Genomic DNA, 23117 nt, shown 5'->3' on the forward strand with positions numbered 1-23117 from the left:
GACACTGGGCGGGGCATCAGAAAAGTGTCCTTATTCGCGAAGTGCCGTTATACCTGAAGTCTCATTATATGTATGACAGTTGGATGGGACTTTGCTCTGGGCATGGAAATTCTGTCGTTATTCGCAAATTGTCGTTATATCCGCAGTCATTATGCGAAGTTGACTGTAATTGTAATTCTCACACTTAATCGCTATACCTCTTCCATGCAACTTCACCCTTGCACCTGACTCTTGCGCTATGATACCCCTCAGAAGTTCTCACCTTGCTCCCGCTTATGTTCTGGCTGCCCATTTTCGAGCCATCAGTTGCCTGATGATCGTAGTAATACGTGAAAATCAGAGTTGTGACACAGTTTCCAGTCTGTCTTGTATACCTCTTCCATGTATAGCATGTCTCCTTGACTTGTCACCATCGTTGAGATGGTTTTCTCTAGTTATTGTCTCAGGAAAGTCCAACGTGATATTCATGTCCATTAGGACATTTATAAAAAATAGAAAGGGCCCAGGAACTACTTCAAGTACAAGTTACCCTTGATATCAAGGGTGCATAAACAAGAGTATGCAACTGCGGTCATGGGCCAGTGCGCGGCGCGCTGCCTTCATTACGTAACTTGCCTCCATCACGCTCTGAAAGCATGCATTCAAACCCGCAATTTCTCGTACGAGCCCATCCGCTTTTGCACGATTGGTTCCAGTACCTACGCAATCTCTAAAATTTGGCGCGTGAACTCCAGTTCTTCACAAAAGTTCATTTAAGACCAGAGGGAAAGTGCGGTGTTTGACTTTCTGCAGTGCGCAGACTGCGCCGAGCATCTGGCCCATAGAAAAGAGATCACAGTTGCATACTCTTGTTTATGGACTCTTGTCGATATCCCAGCCACTAAAAAAGGAAACATAAAAATGGACGGTTCGCGTAACGGGCAGGACAAGTACCACATTTCCGCTTCCATGGGACGCCACCACCCCATGACCAGGTGTCAGACCAGACGCGGCTCCTAAACGGTGGGGGAGGATAGATCAGATCCACCAACCAAAGACCAAAGGCTGAAATTCCGTTTGTCACATCCATGTATCTACTCTATACCCTATGCAAAATGACTGATATCGGAAATTAAGGGGTTGGCAACATGAAAAAAACTTTATAACCCACCACCTTGTTCGACATTGTGTTGTTTTCGATCCACTGCACATGTACTCATTTCTATCTCACATTAATTTTGTAGCGTGAGGTTGCGACCCATGATTTGGATGGCCTGCATTTTGCTGTTTGTCATTTTATCCGTTATTCCTTGTATTTTCCTTCCTAAGGGTGTGCAGACTCCACTGTAGCCACTTCATGTTTCACACAGTTATACACCACTACTCGGAAACGGTCTCTCCGCTACAAATACTTCCAAAAATAATAAATATTTCTTATTTTTGGAAGAATTTGTAGCCAAGAGACCGTTTTCGAGTACTGGTGTATAACTGTGTAAAACATTCCTTGTATTTTGCCCATGATTAGAAGGGAACAAAAACGCTCAGTTCAAGAATAGCCTTTTACTATACCAGTGAGGACTGTGCATGCTCGTCCTTTGAAACTGTAGAAGCTTCCAATCTGTCCGCAAACCATATTCCATAGTCTTCCATATCCTCCATATACTCTACACTGAGCTGTTTGTAGTCAAAGGGGCCGCTGGTCTCACCTTGTCGCTGGCATACGATATGAGTTCCGTATGCGTTGTCGCAAGGAAATTGATTCCATAACCCTGAACCGTGCTGCATAGCGCACATTTGGCGGACAAGTACCGGGAGCCCAGGGTGAAAGCCGCTATAGTGTTTGAGTGTGGTGTTCGTCTCGACGCTACGCCAACCGATGTTGCTGAAGTGGCGGATGCCAAGCCACACCTTGCTGCTGTTCACGGCTTTCCTGAGGTTGCTTATACACCTATCCTCAGTTGTTGTATGTGGTGTTGCAATGTGCCCTCCCACAGCTCTGCAGTGCGTTTCAGCCTGGCTGAAGCTCGTCTTTCCGCTGTAAAGAATTGCATACTCGAAGCTTGGGCTTGAACAATTGTGCCACTCTGCAGCAACAAGAATCGAATAATAGCACAAGCCAGTAAGGCTCTAGCGACACTACGGTCAATAGTAGATGACACGTGTATTTGTTGGCTCGGATCTCGGTCCATCGTTTTGAGGGAGTTAAAGTTACACTGCATGCAAAGGCTAAATACAGTTCTGAGTCATTGGGTATCACGACCATTACCTACCATCTTTTCGTGAACTGCAGGGATGAATTTATCCTGGATCGCATCGCACGTTGCAAAGTGCAAAATCGATCTACTGCTACTCAAAAATCACTGTGACTCGCAGAAAATTGCGATGCATACAGGCTGCTATCCATGCCTAGCCTGCGCTGTCAAGTACGGTAACGGTGACGTGCATACAGTGCAGTATGCCTGTGTGTGGTGCAAGTACTCTCAATCTGCGTGCACATGTATGCTTCAGTCGGGTTTTTTTGCAAATGGGCTTTCAGGCATCACTCTCAAGAAGGACAATGTGGTAAACACCCAACCTTAAAAAAATAATGCAAATCAAAATCAAAAGACTGCTACACAATAATTATTGTGATTTTGTACAGCAGAAACTGCTATGCAAAAAATATGACGGTAATTTCATCCCTGAACTGGCGAATGCACTTTGTTCTCCAGTTGAGTAATCTCGTTAACACCTTCGCCACAACTGTCTTTCACAGGAATTGCAATAGTGTAATCACTAAATGTCTGCCTTTGGGTCTTCAGCAGGCGGTAACGTGTGATGTGCTTGAGCAGTGTGCACCAAAACTCGTTTCGCTCTCTCCCATGCACCTGCCCGCGTTAGGTTTTCAAACTTAAAATTACCCCAAAGGTCAAGCAGTGGCGTTCGCCTGTTTATCAATGAAGCAATTCCGCCACATCCCAACCGACCTGCCGACCAATTCAAAGAGACTCAGCACATCAGCTATTGGACCCTGGATTTCTAGGTCTGACCGTCAGACACTCTACTCCAGTGCTGCTTGGTCACCACGCTATTTACCAATGGACGCTTCAGAAGAATTCATGCCGCGAGAAGCAAATTTGACTCATTCAAAAATACGTCTGTTTCCATCGTCAATTTCCTCTTTTCCTGGCTTCATGGCACCATAATCATGTTGGTCTATCTCTATGGTCAAATTCTACCGTTCCGGGCTTCACGCCAGTCGCCCGTTCAGGCGAACATCTGTTTGATGCTAAGGTTATATGGTTGCCCAGGCAATGTGATACAGGTGGAATCCTGATAATTCAAATATGGCTTAATTCGAACATACCGCTTAATTAGAAGTTTTTCCAGGGACGATTTCTATCAATACGATTCCCACATAAACATTTCTGATAATTCGAACCTCGAACTGGATATATCCGGTTAATTAGAAGTCCCACAGATTCCACTTACATAGAAAACGTGTGGGATTTATGCTGATAATTCGAAGTTAGCAAAGTGTAATTCGAAGTTCACTGTACATTGTACTGGTCAGTTCAGCTATGATGAGCAGGCTGTGCCGGTCAGTTCAGTATCCGTGAAATCCGTGACTAAGGTCCATAGCGCAACTCTGCGTGACCATGAGAGCATTTTGACAAACACTATTGTGCTGTGGGTTCATGTTTGGATAATTAGAATGTCCGGATAATTTGAAGTTTTTTCCTGGCATGTTGAGGTTCGAATTATCAGGATTCCACCTGTACTGGATACTGTTGGTTGCGCAACCTCAGAATGAATACTTGTTCCAGAGCCTAGAGGAGAAGAGCATGCACTCTACAATAATAAACCATGCGTACAGCATACCCAAATACACCAACAGAACTACAACGTACGTATGGACGATGCCGGTGGCAGGGTAACAGGCGCGACTGTTGCAGCAGGATCTGAAGAAATATAGGACACAGTGAAGAAGAAAAAAGTGCCGTTGTTCCTCACCGAAACATGCAACAGTCCATACCGGTTTGCACCATAAGCCTACTGTCCAATTTAGAATTTATGATTATTCAAAAAACTTATCAAAGATCCCATTTTCAAAGTAACAATTTAGTTTCCAGCGCCCCGGACGGGATTTTTCGTGAACAACTTCAGGGTGGAATTTCGTCAAATTCGGACCTTTGTCTAAGTGGCACCATGAGTATTGTGTTTGGGCAGCACACATGTACCATCCAGACTTGCATTTTCCATACCGTCCTTCTTTTATACGCGTAATGTCCGCTTCACTAATACTATCTATTTTATGTTAATGTAGAAAGGAAAAAGACACTATGGACACGAGTTAAGAGTAAATCTCCATCACAGTAACATGATACTTTATCCAGTCAGAAAGTGCAATAACTAGGCACAAAACTGACAGAGTACTGAGACATTCTGACACCTAGCTTCAACACATCTCCGTAGCGCTAACCGACAGCCTTCCAACTTGGAAGGTTCAAGGTTATGGAAAGACCAAAGAGGGGAAGGCAAGCGCAACGAAAACGAGCAAAAGCTACAGTCCCAACGGAACAACAAATGTCGATTGTTACTGGACGATGACAAGACCAGTACGATCTGTCAGTTTTGTGCCTAGTTATTGCACTTTCTGACTGGATAAAGTATCTGGTTACAGTGATGGAGAGTTACTCTTAACTCGTGTCCATAGTGTCTTTTTTCTTTCTACATTTATTCATGGCTCAACATCCGAGTTTTAAATTTTATGTTGATTTCATTTCTGTCTCCACGAAAACTGTTTAGATACTGGGACGAGTAGTGTTTTTATAGGGTGAAAGTGGCGCAATTGCAACCTTTCTAGAAAGTAAAGTGACACACCTAAAGAAGTTGAAGGTGACAAAAGTTCTAAAGGTGATAGCAAAAGCACAGTGCTCCGGGGACATGCATACAGATGGTGCAAGAATTTAGACAAGCGCGGGAAGCAGACAGTTCACACTGACGTTGCCACACATATCGCAATCCTAGATTGGCTAGGGTACTCCGTAAGGAGACCATAGGTCTGCGGGGACTGCCCTAGAGAAATATGAATAAATACTACTACTACTACATACTCCTATAGTCATGCTCCTGACCATTGCTGAAGCGATGATATCAAACACGCTATGTTATATGTTAGGTACCTCCTCCGGTATAATCTACAACCTTTCCCAAGCTGGCCGGCATGCACCATAGATACTTACCCTCGTACTCATCTTTCGTTCCGTTGGCCCGGGTATTATGTAGCTACTTGCGCACCTATATTTGCCATGGCTACCCAGGCCCTTTATATTGCATTCTCTCTCACTGGATCGCTCTCTCGTCCGTAATATTATCGTTCGTCTTTGTCTCCGTCGCTTCGTCTCCCATAATAAATGCCCCAAATTGTTCCGCTGTGTCTGGGAGTATGACTTATTTTAGTATCTCGGCTAACTCAGTCGGTAGAGCATGAGACTCTTAACCTCAGGGTCGTGGGTTCGAGCCCCACGTTGGGCGCCAATGTTGAGATACTAAAACGAGTCCTACTCCCAGACACAACGGAACAACTTTAGACAGGTAGGAGCAACATATACATAGCAAATTGTGCTGGGACTACACCATTCAATAGCTTGCAAAGCTGGTGAATTGACCGCCACCAATTTTAGCCTGGTCTACACCTCACATACATGCTTAATGATAGATTGAAATATTGCTGGCTCATAGTGACGTGATGATGAGCTGAGACAGGCGGAAGGCCAGACGACGCAACAGTCCCAGAGGCCCGTGGGGCATTCACTGCACTGCCCGTCCGCCGTGCAAGGTTCCTCCTCTGCCACTTCCGCCATTGACGACAACGTTGTTGTTGTAGGCGCACAACAAGCCAGTGATGGTTCCTATTTCTGCTATTCATTCGTTATCTACCTCCACTGAGGAGCTCTCAATGAGCAAAACAGCTGTCTGGAGGCTATGGAACATCTATTTCATTCGTTATCTACCTCCACTGAGGAGCTCTCAATGAGCAAAACAGCTGTCTGGAGGCTATGGAACATCATTCTATTTCATTCGTTATCTACCTCCACTGAGGAGCTCTCAATGAGCAAAACAGCTGCCTGGAGGCTATGGAACATCTATTTCATTCGTTATCTACCTCCACTGAGGAGCTCTCAATGAGCAAAATAGCTGTCTGGAGGCTATGGAGCATCTATTTCATTCGTTATCTACTTCCACTGAGGAGCTCTCAATGAGCAAAACAGCTGTCTGGAGGCTATGGAACATCATTCTATTTCATTCGTTATCTACCTCCACTGAGGAGCTCTCAATGAGCAAAACAGCTGCCTGGAGGCTATGGAACATCTATTTCATTCGTTATCTACCTCCACTGAGGAGCTCTCAATGAGCAAAATAGCTGTCTGGAGGCTATGGAGCATCTATTTCATTCGTTATCTACTTCCACTGAGGAGCTCTCAATGAGCAAAACAGCTGTCTGGAGGCTATGGAACATCTATTTCATTCGTTATCTACCTCCACTGAGGAGCTCTCAATGAGCAAAACAGCTGTCTGGAGGCTATGGAACATCTATCAAAGAACGAACTTCCTCACTATGGAGTATGGTGTTGTGAATGTGGGCGAAGAGCGCATTGTGGACAGGTGGATACTAGCAGGTCAAAGGAAATACAGTGGTCCCTTTATAATCCAGCACCATTTTGTGCTAAAGAAACTCTGCTGGATTACGGAGAGTGCTGGATGAACAAATCCGATCTGCCGCTGCAATGTGCATGACGAGGACATTTTGGCTAATGAAAACTGTGCTGGTTTACAGAGGGTGCTGGTTTACAAAGTGCCAGATCAAAGAGGGACGACGGTATGCTTTCCTTTATTATGGCGCTATGGGTGATACTATCATACTGTAGCATTGCTAGGGCAAAGTGGGGGCAAACTGCCTACGTTGTTTGGATCTCTCCCCCTAACATGAGCACAGAGGACATTAAAAAAATGTTCATGTTTTCACGGCATTCACTGATTTTAAAAGTTAACGTGGTCGTAAGTACCTGTGCAGTTGGGGTTCAACGGAAACTCGTCCGTAGCATTTCCTGATGGATCAATGCAATACGGAATACCATCACAGGCCCATGCTCGTGGGAGGCAAGGTTTTTTGTTGTATGGACAATAAAAGAAATCCGAACCACATGCCGGTGCTGCAACAACGAAATGGAGAAATCAGAACAAAATTTATTGTAAAAACAAGCGTTTCGAAGACAGCAGTTTTAACATAGCAACAGGGAGGACAAATTGCACTGTAAGCATTTCCCAAATGTCGACATTTAGGAAATGCTCACAGTGCAATTAGTCCTTCCTGTTGCTATATTAAATGTTTAAAAAAAACCACATCCATTATTACAAGTCGCGGCTGTATGTGGTAAATATTTACGAATATAAATGAGAACCAAGTGAGAGCAGTGAGGCTTCCTGCAGCTACATTGTTTGTTTGTATTCTTTATTTAGAGCGGGAAGTCCAAAACAGGCCCTAGCCTAATAACAATGGTCCCACTAGTGAGGGAATGCTGTATATCCGTGCATAAGGATCAGTGAGTGTAACAGCAACTATTACATGTATAATACTACGCAACGTGGTTTATCGTCTGACCTGCAAATGCTCGGAGAAGTATGTTGGAGAGACTGGCCGTAGTGTAGCAACGCGAACACAATGAAAACTCACGCAACAAGACGTCTGGAAAAGCGCTGGGCGAGCACTACCGACTTCACCATGGCGGCGAGGTTCTGCCGCTTGGTGAGTCGGCATTCACAGAGGTTCGCGTCCTTGCCACTGAGTCGGATCGGGCCAGGAGAAGAATACGCGAAGCAATACAAATTCGCGACACGAGCCCCAGCATGAACAATAACGCAGGGTGGGACCTCCTGTGAAGTCTCTGGTGAAGTACTACTACCTTGTACATATTTCTGGCTATCAAACTCGCTTTTCCTGGATAGTGGTGGTTTTGCACCCCATGCACTGTTACTACTATTGTTGATAGCGTCTGCAATTACATGTATGCACGCACCTAGTGTACATGTACATTCTGTTTGGTGCCTGTACCTGTGCCATATTTAGAGTTGTCGCGTATTGCGTTATTTCTATACCAGGTTTTTTTGTGATGTTTTGTCCTTTTTTTCTCTCTCTCGTAATAGTGCATTCAGGTGTGATTTGTTATCAGTTCGCAGCGCTCCTCATTTATTAACCCATCCTAACCGATGTGCCCACTTCATTCCTGATGATGGTTATTTCATGACCGAAACGTTGAAATAAAATATTTTTTCTGGTGAAAAGCAGTGATTTGAGTGTGAGCCAGTGTTGCTCACAACTAATTTTTTACTTATGAAGCTGCGTGATGCGTCCTACACGATTTTAAATACTACTTGGTCCGACTTAATAAAATGTGCAAATTCAAATAATCTCATGACAGAATATACTTCCCAGCTAGTAGCAGCTACCTAACAGTGTCCTTCTGTTGTCTATTTGGGATAGTGAGGAAGGTGCATAGTCGCCGTCAGTCAGAAAATCAAATGGCCAGAAAAGGGAGGGGGGACACGACACCAGGACTTGACCCAGGGACCTTTCTTGTCAGATTAATTGATTTTAATGATAGCTTGCATAGACATCGGTCCTACCGGTAGGACCTACCGGTAGGACCATCATACACAGACATGCTGCATGGCCTCTGTTCTAACATTGACCTAAAACTTGACCCTGAACTGTTGCTCAGGGGCTAGTGAAGGAGTCCACAAATTTTAGACGTGATCGCACAAGGCATAGTACGAAATTCCATGGTAACAGCAAATGGTAACCATGGAAACGGTGTATGGAATTATGCATCCCACTGCCTTGGCAGACTAATAAAAACATTAGTACCTCACCACGATTGATGTGCCATGATCAAAATTCACTTTGGACAGAGTTGCTAGCGCTCCAACAGGAGTATGTGCGGCCATTTTGATAATTGATAAAATTGCGCGTATGCAATGCACTGGACATAGTCTTGCATTTTGCGCCATTACTTTGCCTGACAAAGACCTCATCTCAACAATTGTTTCAAGAAATTTCTCAACCAAAAGCACTTTTGCAGCGCGATTTCTTGGGTCCTACCGGTAGGACCCGTGGTCCTACCGGTAGGACGGCATGCAAGCTATCATTAATTCACCACAGCTTGCATTTTTCCGCTTTTCTGGAAGCTCACTTCCCCTAGTGTGGGTCATGAATCAAAGGTTTCTCCCAATCCGATCTAATTGGGGCTCTTCTTTTCATTGCTATCAGGTTTGGCCTTATATTCCCAGATGCAAGACGCGCACATATGTTGTGTGGTGACCATGTACCAGAGCACATCTGCGGTGTGGTGACCATGTACCAGAGCACATCTGCGGTGTGGTGACCATGCCAGGACTGCCACTTGCTCCGATTTTTCGGAAATCGTCCGATTTTGATCGCCTGTCGGACAAACCGACCGATTTTGTTCCCAAAGAGGGACAACCGATTGTTTTATTTTGAGCACTTTATAGTCCAGCTGGCCATCCGGCGCTTCCAGGTCGCGTTTGGCAGGTCATTGTACATGTACATGTACACGTAGCAGTAAAATGCACGCGTGCTTTCATGTGTATGAACAGTTAAAAATGTGTTCTGGGGCCCCAACAGCAAGCCATTTTCCTAAAATATTTAAACGGGGGACACCCCGGACCCCCGTCAGATTTTTCTCCCTCCAAGTGTGGCAGCCCCGCCATGTGCCAGAGGACCTGAACAATATTCTTAAAAAAAAGAACTCAAAACCTCCAGCCAAATTTGAAATATTTCAAAAAATACCAGGCGTCTATTTTTTTTAAAAATACACTGTACATGCCATGTTACTGTAGCAAAGTCCACCGCTCGCCAGGGAGGTGCTTAATGGAGCTGCACACCTTTCCCGTTTGAAGCAGACGCAGCTATTCTCTACTTACTTGGTATAGTAGTGGGTGCGAGCCCCGGCTTTGCTGTGCAGAAAGAGACGTGACATTGTAGGCAAACAGAACACATTCTTAAATAGCTGAAACAGAACACCGACTTCGTAGCAAGGGCAGCCCGGTAGAGAGAGGCGCCCGTATCTATGGCCTTGCAGCACAATTCGTCTCCATCTTTACTACGTCCCAATAAGCTGATGTTGTGGAACCATGGACGGCACTGACTCAGTAGATCTGAGAATAAAGCATTAGCTTCAGGTTCTTCAACAACATTCTGAACTGTTTTTCACAAGTAAACTTCCATGCCTTCTCTTCAGGTGATATACAAGCATGCAAGAACAAACGGCAGTAAGAGCAATGAATTATGTACGGCAAAAGGCGTGATGACACAGCCCAACGAAGAAAGGCTAATAACAACGAAGATAAGGAAATGGCGATTGCAGTGATCTGCGGACACAGAACAACATTCAGTGTATTCCGAACGTTTTCTCGGAGCTATCCTCAGGAAATGATCACCACACTGCTGCAGGCTGTCGTTCTGCCTTATGCGATGGGCGAGTCATAATAAATCCCATCCATTGCTTATGTTGACAAAGGGCTTAGTATCCTGTATCTCAATCGCCTCGCGCAGTTTGCGACAGGCTCAATCAGGCTCTTCCCTATTACTTCAACTGCAGAGAACCAACTTTGCCCATAGTTGAGCTTGGATCCAGGGTGAGTGGTACGAAAATGTTGGCCCCATGGCTTGTCGAGTTCTTGTTGACCGGATGGGATTTATTAAGCACCGGATGGGCTTTATGAAGCACCGGATTGGATTTATTGTGACTCAGCTTGTCCTTGCTACTACTCTTTTTTGTACTTCAATATCACTGAACATAATATGAGGCAGGTCACTCAAATCCATTCTCTTCCTGATGCCTCGTCGCGTCCGTGGTGAAAACCGTTAGGCATGGGAAGTGTGAGATCTCGCGGTTGTCTGCTTTTCTAACACATTCTGTGATTAACCTCATGGTGCATTGGCGCATGGCCCGCGGTGTTCCCCTCCTGTAATGTGCTAAAATTGTGATGGGCATGGGAAGTGTGAGATCTCGCGGTTGTCTGCTTTTCTAACACATTCTGTGATTAACCTCATAGTGCATTGGCGCATGGCCCTCGGTGTTCCCCTCCTGTAATGTGCTAAAATTAACACCATAATTATATTTTTATTCCCGAAGCTATGCAGAAGACGTTATTTCAGTAACGTCTGGCGCTAGCCAGGGTCCACACAGCTTTAATTTGGTGTTTGTTTGTTTGTGTGTTTGTGTCACGCCTGGCGCTATCCTGTATCTGTCCCGTACCGTACCGTACCATCAAACACAGCTGGCCACATACAGCTGGCCGCACTATTCAAATAGGGCTTTCAAACGCAAGATCATAACGTGAAGCAACTTGGAAGAATGAGTATGAATGCGAAGTGAATGGGGGAATGCATGTAGGGCGATAGTGCGGGTTCGAATCCCAGGTAATGCCTGAAAAAAATAGGAAAATTGAAAAATTTATAGCATCCCTATTCTTTTTTTGCCGTCATAAAGGCGGTAGCTGGTGTCGTATTACCCTCGACCGTACCTGTCCCATACCTGTCCCGTACCTGTCCCGTACCGTGCCGTACAATCAAAGACGGATGGCCACAATGCATATTCAAATAGGGCTTTCAAATACAAGATCATAACGTGAAGCAACTTGGAAGAATTAGTTGTATGCGAAGTGTATCGGGGGTCCGGGGATGCATCCAGGGCGATAGTGCGGGTTGGAATCCCAGGTTATGTCTAAAAACAAAAAGTAGAAATTTATAAGAATTTATAACATCCCTATGCTTTTTTTGTCTAGGTCATCAAGGCAAAAAAGCAAAGCGTAGGGCCCTGAGCTTCCAAGCTCTCTCGTTTATTATTATTTGCCATGCATACTCACTACACAGAGCACAATGGCGCGCTACCTTCTGTTGCTTCTTCTCTGTGTTGTGCACAGTTGCACCTTTTCTCTCCCCCCCCCCCCCTCTCTGCATAGAGGTGGCGTAACTCGCATCTTTTTTGGCGCTACACTCTGTGTATATATACTGCTCCTGTGCACGGCTGTTACGTAGATCACAAAATCGGACATTCAAAATGGCGTCATTTTTTTGAAACTTTTTGAATTTTGAACGCGACGGCCCCCAGAGAATAGCTGAGAATTGCATTTTTCACGTTGGTGTCCAGGCCATTTTGGCTCCCATCGTCTCCCATCGACACGGTTTACCATACAACCGCGATTTTCGTCCAGGGGAAGCTTCAAGGAACGCATTGATGCCTTTTGGATCGTCTTTCCCAAGAGGCGACAGGTTTCTGTCGCCATGTCGCCTCCACGTCCTTTGTCCTTTCGATTCCCAAAACTGCTCTACTTTCATTGCTGCCTACATCCCGGCGCCGAGTTTTCGCAGCTGCTTGCTGTGTTTTTGGTGGCCCTAGAGACCTTCTATAACTCAAAAATCGCGCTCTTGTCCCAGATCGTGCAAAGGAAGTCTCGATCGCGCAGCGACATTTTAGCCTTGTTTGTTGCTTTCTGCTCTGCCATGGAGCACCACTCGAGTATTCTTGAATCCGTGTGTCGCATTGGTGGCCAAAAACTTGCCAGTGCTGGTCACAAAACTCCATATCCGGTGAAGAATTATGTTGAAGAGATCGCCAAAGTTTTTAAAATTGATGTTTCCGAAGATTCCCCTGACGTGCATCCCCAGTACATGTGCTCACTTTGTCAATTTGCTATTGCACGTTCAATGAGAGATGACACATATAAGTATTGTAGTGGGGGCTGCAATGGCCCAGCTACATGGCAACCATATGCGAGATCTAACTGTGCCGTATGTAAGAGTGATGCTGTACGAGCCAAGGGCGGCCGTCCACCGAAACGGAAAGCCATCAGTGAACTGCTTGGCCAAGCGGCAAAACGAGAGACATCAATGGCATCAACATCAGCAGAACTGCCAGAAGGCAGTCCTAGCTCTCAGCAAAAACGCACCAGCAGCAGTAGCAGCGGTGACACCAACACAGTGGCACACACCACTGATAGTCAAACATCCGCAGTTACTTTGGACGAGATTTCGGCGCACGCAGCGCCTATGTATCGGGCTGAAGCAGCATTAGAGTAAGAGCGGTTTATTGACAGTGGAGCTGTGCAGGAATGCATGATATGTTTGCAAGTGGTAAATGGAGCAGTTCAAGCCAAATGCTGTGAAAATATATTCTGCTCAACATGCGTGCACACGTGGATGAAGAGTCACAATACATGTCCAGTATGCAGACAGCCAATGGCACTGGCGACACTGCAGAAGCCATGCAAGCTAGTGTGCAATATGGTTATCAAGTGGTGTGTACATTGCGACTTCCATGAACCAGCATTGTCGGGTTGCCCAGCAACCGTTCGCCTCCATGAATTACGAGGTCATGTCACATCATGTCCGTTCAATCCATCCACATCCTCAGGAATGCCCATTCGTACTGCAACCAAAGCTGCAACAGTGGAGGAGATCTTAGCAGCGTCACCATCAAAGCTACGGGGCGATGTGAGTGACAGACTGACCTGTCGCCTTGTGTCCGCCAAAGCAGAAGATGGGAGGCTGGAAGTGAAAACCAGCAGCCAAGGAAGACCGCAAATGTTCATGCGAACAACAGTTGGCAGCAAGCAGCCGGAGGAGGCATCAGCCAGGACGCTGAAACGACGGTCACTGGAAATGGAGCGCATCACAGAGACAGTTTGCACCACAGCAGATGCAACACGGCATGGCGTTGCTGGACTTGGTGCTACCAGCATCAAACCACCTTCAGGCACTGCCCTTGCCATCAAGGCCGATCTAAGCCTTCCTTGGGCGCAACTCCGGAAGCTGCGCAGATGGCTCCGCTCCTTCGGAGTTCAGCTTGAATCGGAGAGAAGCATTCGCTCATTCATAGCGACCACCTTGCCGAAATACACAGTGAAGCAGCTCCCCTTTGTCAAGCGGACTGGCGAGTTGTCACTTGCTGCAGCTGTCTACTTTCTAAACCTAACCGACATCATAACCCACTACCTCAACATACTTGACAGCGGCAGTAAGCTGACATGGCATGATGGCGCCATCCCAGAAACGGAGATATGGGTCAAGCTGGGCGGTGACCATGGTAAGACAACATTTAAATTCGTGATGCAAATCGCCAACACCATGCATCCAAACTCACCCGCCAACACTGTGTCAATCTGCGTGTTTGCAGAGAAGGACTTGCCGGCAAACCTGGTAACTGCACTCTCAATGTATTGGAACCAAATTGCAGAGGCTGAGCTACAGGGCCAGAAATGAATAGGCAAGACCATTGTGCCTTATCTGTTTGGTGATTACGAGTACCAAACCATGAACTACGGCTTGTCGGGTTCCAGTGACGTAAGGCCTTGCCTCCATTGCTTGTGCACAAAGAAAGACATGCAGGTCCCACCAGAGAACCGTGATGTACAGTATGGAGCACGGTCCTTAGAGAAGATGGCAGAGGACTATGCACAGTTTACAAGCGCAGGTGCTCTGCTGTCAAAGGCAAAGCTGTATAACAACACCAACAGACCAGTCCTATTGCCAGTGCCCGTTGCGAGCGCCATCATTCCAGTGCTGCACCTGGACCTCGGTGTATTCCCGTGGATCTTTGATGTATTCACACGCGAGGTCCGTCTTCTGGACATGCAGCTTGCAGAACAATGCAACGCTGAAGAGCAAGACAGTGGACGGTTTAGAGCCTTGTCAACTGCAAATCACAAGTTGTCTGGCTGCAAAACAGCGTTCTCGGAAGCAACAGCGAAAGCCACCGCTCTGGAGAATCATCTGCACTTCATCGTCTTGTTTGGCCAGCAACAGGGCATGGCGATAGAAGCACTCGCAGGCGTGCTACAACGGGAGGTTGAGCAAGCACAGGCCGACACAGAGCAGTGTAGCTCGCAGCTGAAGATTGCTGAAGACGAACTGGCCAAGTTGCGCCGCAGCAAGGATGTTCTCAGCCCGTGCGAAGCGTCCATAGAGCCAGTACTGCAGAAGAACATTATCCATCGGCAGGCCTATCACGGCGGTGCTTTTGTAGGGAACCATATCCACCGTGCCCTCAAGCCCGCCGTGATCACAGCTATCACTGAGGCCCCAGCAATTGTCATTGGAGATCGGTGCCCAGCTCTGCGGAATGACGCTCGAGCAGTCAGTGAGCGGTACAAGTCCCTGTTCAGCCAGTACACAGCGTGCAGATCTTCCTTCAGCCATTGCGACAAATGTGGAGATGAGGAACTGCAGCAATTGGAGCTCTCCATTGCCTCGTTCTTACAGAAATGTCGGAGTGAGGTGGTGGAGAGAGGCTTAGGTCACATCACTCCAAAGCTGCACCTCCTTGAGGAACACACTGTGCCGCTGATGCGGAGAGTGCACGTCGGGCTTGGTCTACTGTCGGAACAGGGCGCGGAAGGAATTCACGCCGAGTTCAACCTGCTCGAGAAGAGATACGGTACCATTCCCGGCGAGCTTGAGCGCCTGCATACTGTTGCAGAACAACACCTCGTATGCACCCTGCCAGACGTTGCAGATCAACGGCCCAAAGTTCGATCGAGGCAGCGGACTGCTCCATCGCAGGCAGATCAACCAGCCAGTCCGCCATAACACTGACTACACGCAAAGCCAGAGAGGTAAGGTCTAACTGTTCACTTCTACTTCCTCCAAAAATAATTCTTCTTCTTGATGTTTTCGACAGCAAGACTTCTGTTCTTACTTCCTTGTCGTTTAAAAAATATTTGGGTTTAGACTGACTTTACCGAAAGAAAGTACTAAATCCGGCGAAATTACATAATTCTATACATGTTTTACTAAGTCGAAAGGATTTCAGTAAATCCGCAGCGATTTCAAACTTTTCGCCGCCATCTTGTTAGATGTTAGACTGCGTAACAGCCGTGTGTGGGGCTTCCACTGTATTCATTGTTCTGCTTACATGACGATGGCCAAGTGCCGAAATGTAAAATAATGGAACTGGTTCGGATCCGATGTGCAGCGCTATGGGAACGGGTGTGTCCACCCGAATTCCTTTCTTCTTTTTTATATTACCAGGGCAATCCAAACTGGCTATTGCCTTCTTACAGGGAACCCTAGGTGTTGCTTGGCTAGTGTGACAAAGATAGCGGGGGAGTCAGCGAGACGGCATTCAGCAGAGAGGGTGTTCCAGCGTGCAGCTGCGCCGTATGCGAGGGTGTGTGTGTGCTCATGTGCCGGCGTGTGTGCATAGGCGGAGGTGTGCCCTCAGGCCTGGATGTGTACCAGTGGGCCTGGGCTAATGGTCACCTTAGATTAAGTATGAAGTAGTGATTAGCTTACTTGGACAACCTCTCTCGTCAGAACCAGACTTGCAATCAATTGCGCCGTTGCATCTCCAGGATTTGGTGATGCAGCTTCCATCGTCGCATGTGAATTCAAAATAAGAGAAGCATGCCCCTGGTGAAGTGGACCAAAAAGACAAAACGAAACAAGAAGTATGATTGATAGCCTATAGGCAAAGGGAACATGCATGCGTATTGTCGGATCTATTCATATTTCTCCTCTAACTGTCTGGACTGCATTGCACCTAATGGGAGTGAATACAGCCCACAACAAACGAGTGAGGGGGGGGGGGTAAATCCTACCCCGAATCGAGAATATAGTTTCTTTTAGAGAAAAGAGAAGTGAAGGAAAAATTACATGTATGTACATGCATGTTGGTGTAGTGTGACTTGACTTAATCGTAGGAGGCCTTGACCTGCCTACCGGCTCTCTGTTCGAGTTTTGCGAATGTATCAGGCACCACTGTTTCATTCTTCGCCATTGTTATTATGCAAAACTTGGCCAAAGAACACAAATTTGTGCTTTTTGTTCTTGTGACCAAGCTATCATAAACCTCTCAAATAGCCACATGATCCAACACCCAACGCGCCATTAGAAAAGTCTTTCACTCAGTTTTCCAGGAACAGAAATTTTTTTTAAGGAAGGCTTTGTTGAAGTTCCCGCTGTGCAGCATCTTTTAAAGGTTCTGTGGTATTCAGTAAAAAGTAGCAATTTAGCGAATAATCGATTATTCGACTTTTCTCGGTCTCCAGGACCTCAACGAATAATCGATCGGACAAACTCTAGGTTGAAGGTTCGAAAATTCGAATATTCGCGGACGGCCGAAGTCCATGCGTTGCATACCCCACGCGCGGCTCCAGATCTCTCGACTTGAATGCATAATGTTGTACTGTGTTGCAGACAACGACTAGACTACGCGCGGCAGACAATGGTAGACTCTACTCAGACTCTACTCAGACTCTACTCAGACTCTACTCAGACTCTACTCAGACTCTACTCAGACTCTACTCAGACTCTACTCAGACTCTACTCAGACTCTACGCAGGCTCTACGCAGACTCTACGCAGACTCTACGCAGACTCTACGCAGACTCTACGCAGACTCTACTCTGACTCTACTCTGACTCTACTCTGACTCTACTCTGACTCTACTCTGACTCTACTCTGACTCTACTCTGACTCTACTCTGACTCTACTCTGACTCTACTCTGACTCTACTCTGACTCTACTCTGACTCTACTCAGACTCTACTCAGACTCTACTCAGACTCTACTCAGACTCTACTCAGACTCTACTCAGACTCTACTCAGACTCTACTCAGACTCTACTCAGACTCTACTCAGACTCTACTCAGACTCTACAGGGACTCTACTCAGACTCTACTCAGACTCTACTCAGACTCTACTCAGACTCTACTCAGACTCTACTCAGACTCTACTCAGACTCTACTCAGACTCTACTCAGACTCTACTCAGACTCTACTCAGACTCTACTCTGACTTGAGTCTGAGCGCTTGTGTTGTGTGTTTACCACATGTACACTTTGCTTTGAACAAAACAATAAGAGGACGGAAAAAGTGATTTGAATCTGAGTTTCATGCACTAAGCGATCATCAGACACAAGTACTGAGTAAATCTGGATCAGTACTGGTTTTTAATATACCCACAAAGCAAAGAGTAAATGGCTGCATCACGGCGCAAATCTAAAAGGTGTGAATGACGGCAGTGCACAGCGTAAATGACTGCATCATGGCGCAAATCTAAAAGTGCAAATGACAGCAGTGGCCCGTGAAAGGTGACAACCACCGGAGCTGGTTGTCTCCTACTTTTAAAATTAGGTGATGGCTGACTGGCTATACACTTCGCATTCGTTTCTTCTTTACTCTGGGATGTGCTCCCTGTACATCGGCACGTCGTCCCTACATCCCCTGTGTCTTGTTTTGTGTTTGTCTCCACATGTCTCTTTGTAGGGCTGTGTTCCCAATAAAAAATATAAAAAAATTAAATGTACTGGGATCAGTTTGTAGCCTTGCAGTAGTAGTTAGTGACTTGTAGTTTCTAGTTTCTAGTTTGTAGCTTGCACTTTTTTGCGCTCCGCTTGCATTCGTCATGTCGACCTCCGTATGGCAGAGCTTTTGAGAAGGTAAATGGCGGCGAGCGATTGAAATGTAATCTCTGCGATGCGTCACTCAAATTCAACGGCTCGACTATGATAATGAATTTTCTTGTGGAATAGTGGAATGATCGCTCGTTCGATGGAGTGGTATTTGCTAGACTATTATTCGTTCATAAACGTCATGGTCAGTTACATTACTAGTACTAGTACTAAAAACAAAAAGAATTTTTTTCATCACCCACCACCCTAAAACTGTGCTCTCCAGACGACCTCGACACGACATAGCTATAGCACACCACCAGCAAAGCGATGCATCTGTTGGTGCCGAATTCCTTCGTACAGCTGCTGCTTCGAGTATAAAAGTCTCGTCAGCGAAGGTAGATACTAGAGAGGTTTAGCTCCCATGTAACGGAAACGCGTACGTGGGTGATCCACGTAAAGTGGATGAAGGGCACCCACGTTGCAATGTTGTGTTTAGTCACACGGAACAAACGAAAGCATGAAGCAAAAGGCCCAAACCTGGTCAAAGACGAAGCTACCCGGGCCTAAGATGCTCATCCAATATTTTGATTTCGTGCTTCGGAAACTTCTTCAGCTGAGCACCATCACAGCTCGCACAATGCACTCCATTCTGATTTTCACCCACGTTCTGGCGGAACATGGGTGAGCCTCCATACGCGGTATGTCGGGAATCAGAAAACGTCTGTACGTGGGTCACTGAGTATCACATGGTACACACGCGTAAAGTACCCATGGATTACGTGGGACTAAACCTCCCTACTGTCGAGTGGCTAAGATGGTGAAAATCACCAGTTCGTACCGAAAGGGGCAAGCATAATACGTGTGCCTAAGGCACAAAGATGTGGGCTAAGCAAAAAATAATCAAGTTTTTTTTACTTTTAACACAGCCCTACTGGAAAACAGAAAAAAGTGCAGAACAACGTGAAAAACTAAACTGACTCCTAATGCTTAATTCTCGCACCTCCGGGGAGCACATGATGCTTACCTATTTCAGGACAAAAGGGCGATTTTCACTATTTTAGACATTCTACGATATCTTTTCGAGCTGGTTATGCGAACATAGTAAAAAATAAAATAAAAAATATATAAAAAATCTACCTTCACTGACGAGATTCTTATGCTCGAAACATCTGTGTGAAGGAATTCAGTAGCAACGGATGTGTGGCCTTGCTGGTGGTGTACTGTGGTAACATGGTGTCCAGGTCGGCACTGGGAAAGCGCAGCTATGGTGAAGTGGTTGATGGGAAATCTGTACAGGGCCGAATGCTGCTGCACACGCTTTGTTTAAGAAAAAAAAGTGCTATGTGGAAAGAGAAAAGGACCTATAAGCTTGGCTTCCCCTCTTCATGTATTCTTACATGCCCTTGAGCATCCCAAGTTGGGTGGTCTGTTGCCTTGCATTTTCGAATTGTAGTTAGACCGGTTTGTCCAATGGTCTTACTAGTCTCGTCACCATCATCCCGTACATGTCGACATTCTTTGTTGCCGAGGGACATAGCTCGTGCAGGGACATAGCTCGTGCAGGGACATAGCTCGTGCAGGGACATAGCTCGTGCACATCTTCGTGGTGCATCCCTTGAGTTGAATTTTAGCAAGATAAGATCTAATGTCACTCGTGGTGTTTAGGGATAGTTCAGGAGCACAACTAATATTATGAACTGTTTTATCATTTCCTGGGACTATTTTTTGAATGGCACAACTTTCAGGGCTATTTTTTTTGGTCTTCATGAAAAACTGGTATTGTGAACTTGATTCTACTGAATTCAAGGAGAAATAATTGAAAAGAACTCTGAAGTCCCGAAAAATAGGAAATTACCGGTAGGTCCGAAAGTCACCCCGTCACGGACCGCGCCTTATGACACGTGCCGTTCGCTGTTGAACATCGCAACGACTGCAGCATTTCCGGACCCGGAGAAAAGACTACCCAGTCACAATATAGCTCTATTCGAATGAATATCGAGCACTCTACTGAGCCGGTGGACTCTCATTTGTACAGTCCATTCATCGGAAACAGTCCCGCTGGCTTTTGAAAGTCGGATCTGGGCCGAATTGAGGATCAGAAACCCACTTTAAATCTCAAAAATCTGGGTTTCGGATCTGCTTCTCCTACATTTTGCCAGGGCATACCTGTCCTAATTTTGCAAAACCTGGCTGAATTTCTATTTCCCTGTTCTTGGACTTTTGTGGCCTTAGATGTGTCAAGGAGTAATTGCACGGGTCACACAATACAGAATGTACATGTAATGTTGTTTTCATGATATCTACAACTATAAAACAGAGAGGTTCCAGGCTGTCCAAGAGAGTGCTCAATACCGAGTGGTAGAGCTGGTTCAAACAATAGGAGGACAGAGGAAGTGTTTTACTCCGAGTTTCACGCACTAAGCGATCATCAGAAAACAAACTATCTACAACTATATGCGGGAGACACTCCATCGTCATCATAACATTGGGCATGATTGCCCGTTTGACTTGCCATGTACAATACAAGCAATACAATACAAAACACCAAAAAGTTAGGGTGCCAGTTTCCAATGAATGGACAGTAGTGCGCTCTCACACCGCTTGTGCCAGTGTATGAGTGGCTTTCACAGGCCCCCGACACAGGGAATGGTCCATTACACACTAGCAACACTTTGGGATTTACAGCTTGCCCTAATGACGCTTCAACCCTGAAATTTGAAACTTTGAGCAAAATCTGACAGAAAATGTTTTTTTAAAGTTGAACTCGGATGGTGAGCCAGTTAAATTGTGGTGAAAAGGAGAAGGACAAAATGTTACAAGTTATGACTAACAGTCCACCAACGTAACCAGATCTTATACAGTCAGCGAGTGCGACAAAATGCCACAACACTGACAGTGGTTTTTGACCGATATTTTTGGCAATGTACCGTATTACTGTAAAACGGGTAACGTTTGCGACAATTAGGCAACGGCGGAAAATGCTCGAAAAGGTGGCAGATTCTGCTCGAAAAGCAGTGAAATTGGCAGAACCATACAAACCTTACGGTGGGCAATTCCTCGAATTCTGCTCCATTTCTTTATCCACATACCAAACATGCATGAAACTTACCAGAAAAAGTACCGAATTCAGCCAATTTTTCTGCCGGCATAATCCGCCGGTGCCTAGCGACAATACATGTTTGCGTTTTACAAATTGAGACTGGTTTAAGTAAAAGTGGGGAGGCTTCCTGCAGTTTCATAAACAGTTCATAGTAGAGTAGTTCCCTACACTGATAGTCGATGTTAGCGCTATTAGCTGAACTCTTTTTCGCGCTGCTTCTCACACCCTCTTACTGACAGGGGAGTTGTTGGCCTTTGTCAATGCTGGTTTGGGAGCTTGCACATCATTGTGAACCTGATGAAGGCAATTTGCCGAAACGTTGGAATGATTATTGTGAAATGAGTTGAACTATTGCGGTGTCAATGGAAGAGAGCGTGTAGGCTCTACTATGAACTGAGACTAGTTTGCGCTGTTTAATGTTTGCGATTGAATACAACACCGTCGAGTCAATCCTTGCACTGCACTTTACATGGCGCGAGTTTGCGTTATTCAAAGTTTGCGATTCGGGGCCTCTCGCAAAATTCGCAAACAGTTTTACGTCACAATAGTTACCCGTTTTACAGTATCTCTGTTACAAGCGCAGTCTCTTGTAAAAGCCCAGTCTCTATTTTAAGCGCACTCCAAGAGGGTTTCGAAGATTTACAAGAGCAGGCTCCAGTATAAGCGCAGGGCTTATAACGGAGAACTGTATGGATCATGTCCATGCATGTTTGACGTCACACATCACATAAACATTATGCTGTGGTTGAAGTCTGTGATCCCCGAGATCTCAAGTTCAGACTCACTCAGTGTACCAGGAAGCACAGAACTGCAGTCCAGGTACCTGCTGGGAACCTTTGTGCTACTGATAATAATGAAAAAAATAATAAGCAATGCATAATGTACTGGGTGGTTGAAAATTTATACACCCAGCCTCTAGTAGAAGCCTAGTCTCTAATAATATAAGCCCGGGGTCGGGACTGGTTGAAAAAATATAAGCCCGGGGTCGGGACTGGTTGAAATAATATAAGCACGGGACTTATAATGGAGATAATACGGTAGGCCTGAGCTGCCTTAACTCACCTGTACCAGACACTTCCAATCCTTCCAATAGCCCCAGAATCAAGCATAGCGAGACAAAGGTAACCGTCTTCATTTCTACTGTGGCCACCGCGTTACACTGACAAGCAGCAAAAACAAGCCAAGGTTAAAGCTCGATCTCAGACTCCCAACGCTTGGCGAAAGGGGTGGGACGAGGTTCAAACACACGACAAATCGGTAGGTTATGTTCTCGTGGGTGCGGACTAGTCGACCCGAGCCAACCGAATACTGTACAAAGCTGATTTTCGTTATAACTGACCAACCGCAACTTCAGCTGTCGGTATTTCAAGTGCTTTCTTCTCCCAGGTGTAGGAGCCAAAAAGGGCGCTGGGCCTGGGGCAAGGCAGGGGTGTGTCGAGGTGTGTCGAGGTCACGCCACGTGAGATGCATGTATGGCACACAGCCGATTAATTGCCGATTAATCGCAACCAGCGGCTACATGTAACTAATCACTTTTTGCCGCAGACTCCCAAGTATGACATGCTTAGATCAAGGCCAAGCT

At 46.0% G+C, this 23117-nt stretch overlaps 1 protein-coding gene across 1 annotated transcript in view; it reads right to left on the minus strand.

Moving 5' to 3' along the window:
* Window positions 1-22813, minus strand: part of LOC135818868 (uncharacterized) — a 38807-nt gene extending 15994 nt beyond the window's left edge. The window contains exons 1-6 of the mRNA XM_065332074.1: window positions 22598-22813; window positions 16337-16453; window positions 9964-9996; window positions 7029-7175; window positions 3870-3920; window positions 1686-2063 (exon numbers count right to left, since the gene is read on the minus strand). Of these exons, the coding sequence (XP_065188146.1) occupies window positions 1686-2063; window positions 3870-3920; window positions 7029-7175; window positions 9964-9996; window positions 16337-16453; window positions 22598-22670 (799 nt within the window). The 5' untranslated portion in view covers window positions 22671-22813. The remainder of the gene's footprint in view (window positions 1-1685; window positions 2064-3869; window positions 3921-7028; window positions 7176-9963; window positions 9997-16336; window positions 16454-22597) is intronic.
* Window positions 22814-23117: the final 304 nt, after the last annotated feature.

The sequence above is a fragment of the Sycon ciliatum genome, chromosome 6, assembly GCF_964019385.1.
Source record: "Sycon ciliatum chromosome 6, ocSycCili1.1, whole genome shotgun sequence".
Lineage (NCBI taxonomy): Eukaryota > Metazoa > Porifera > Calcarea > Leucosolenida > Sycettidae > Sycon > Sycon ciliatum.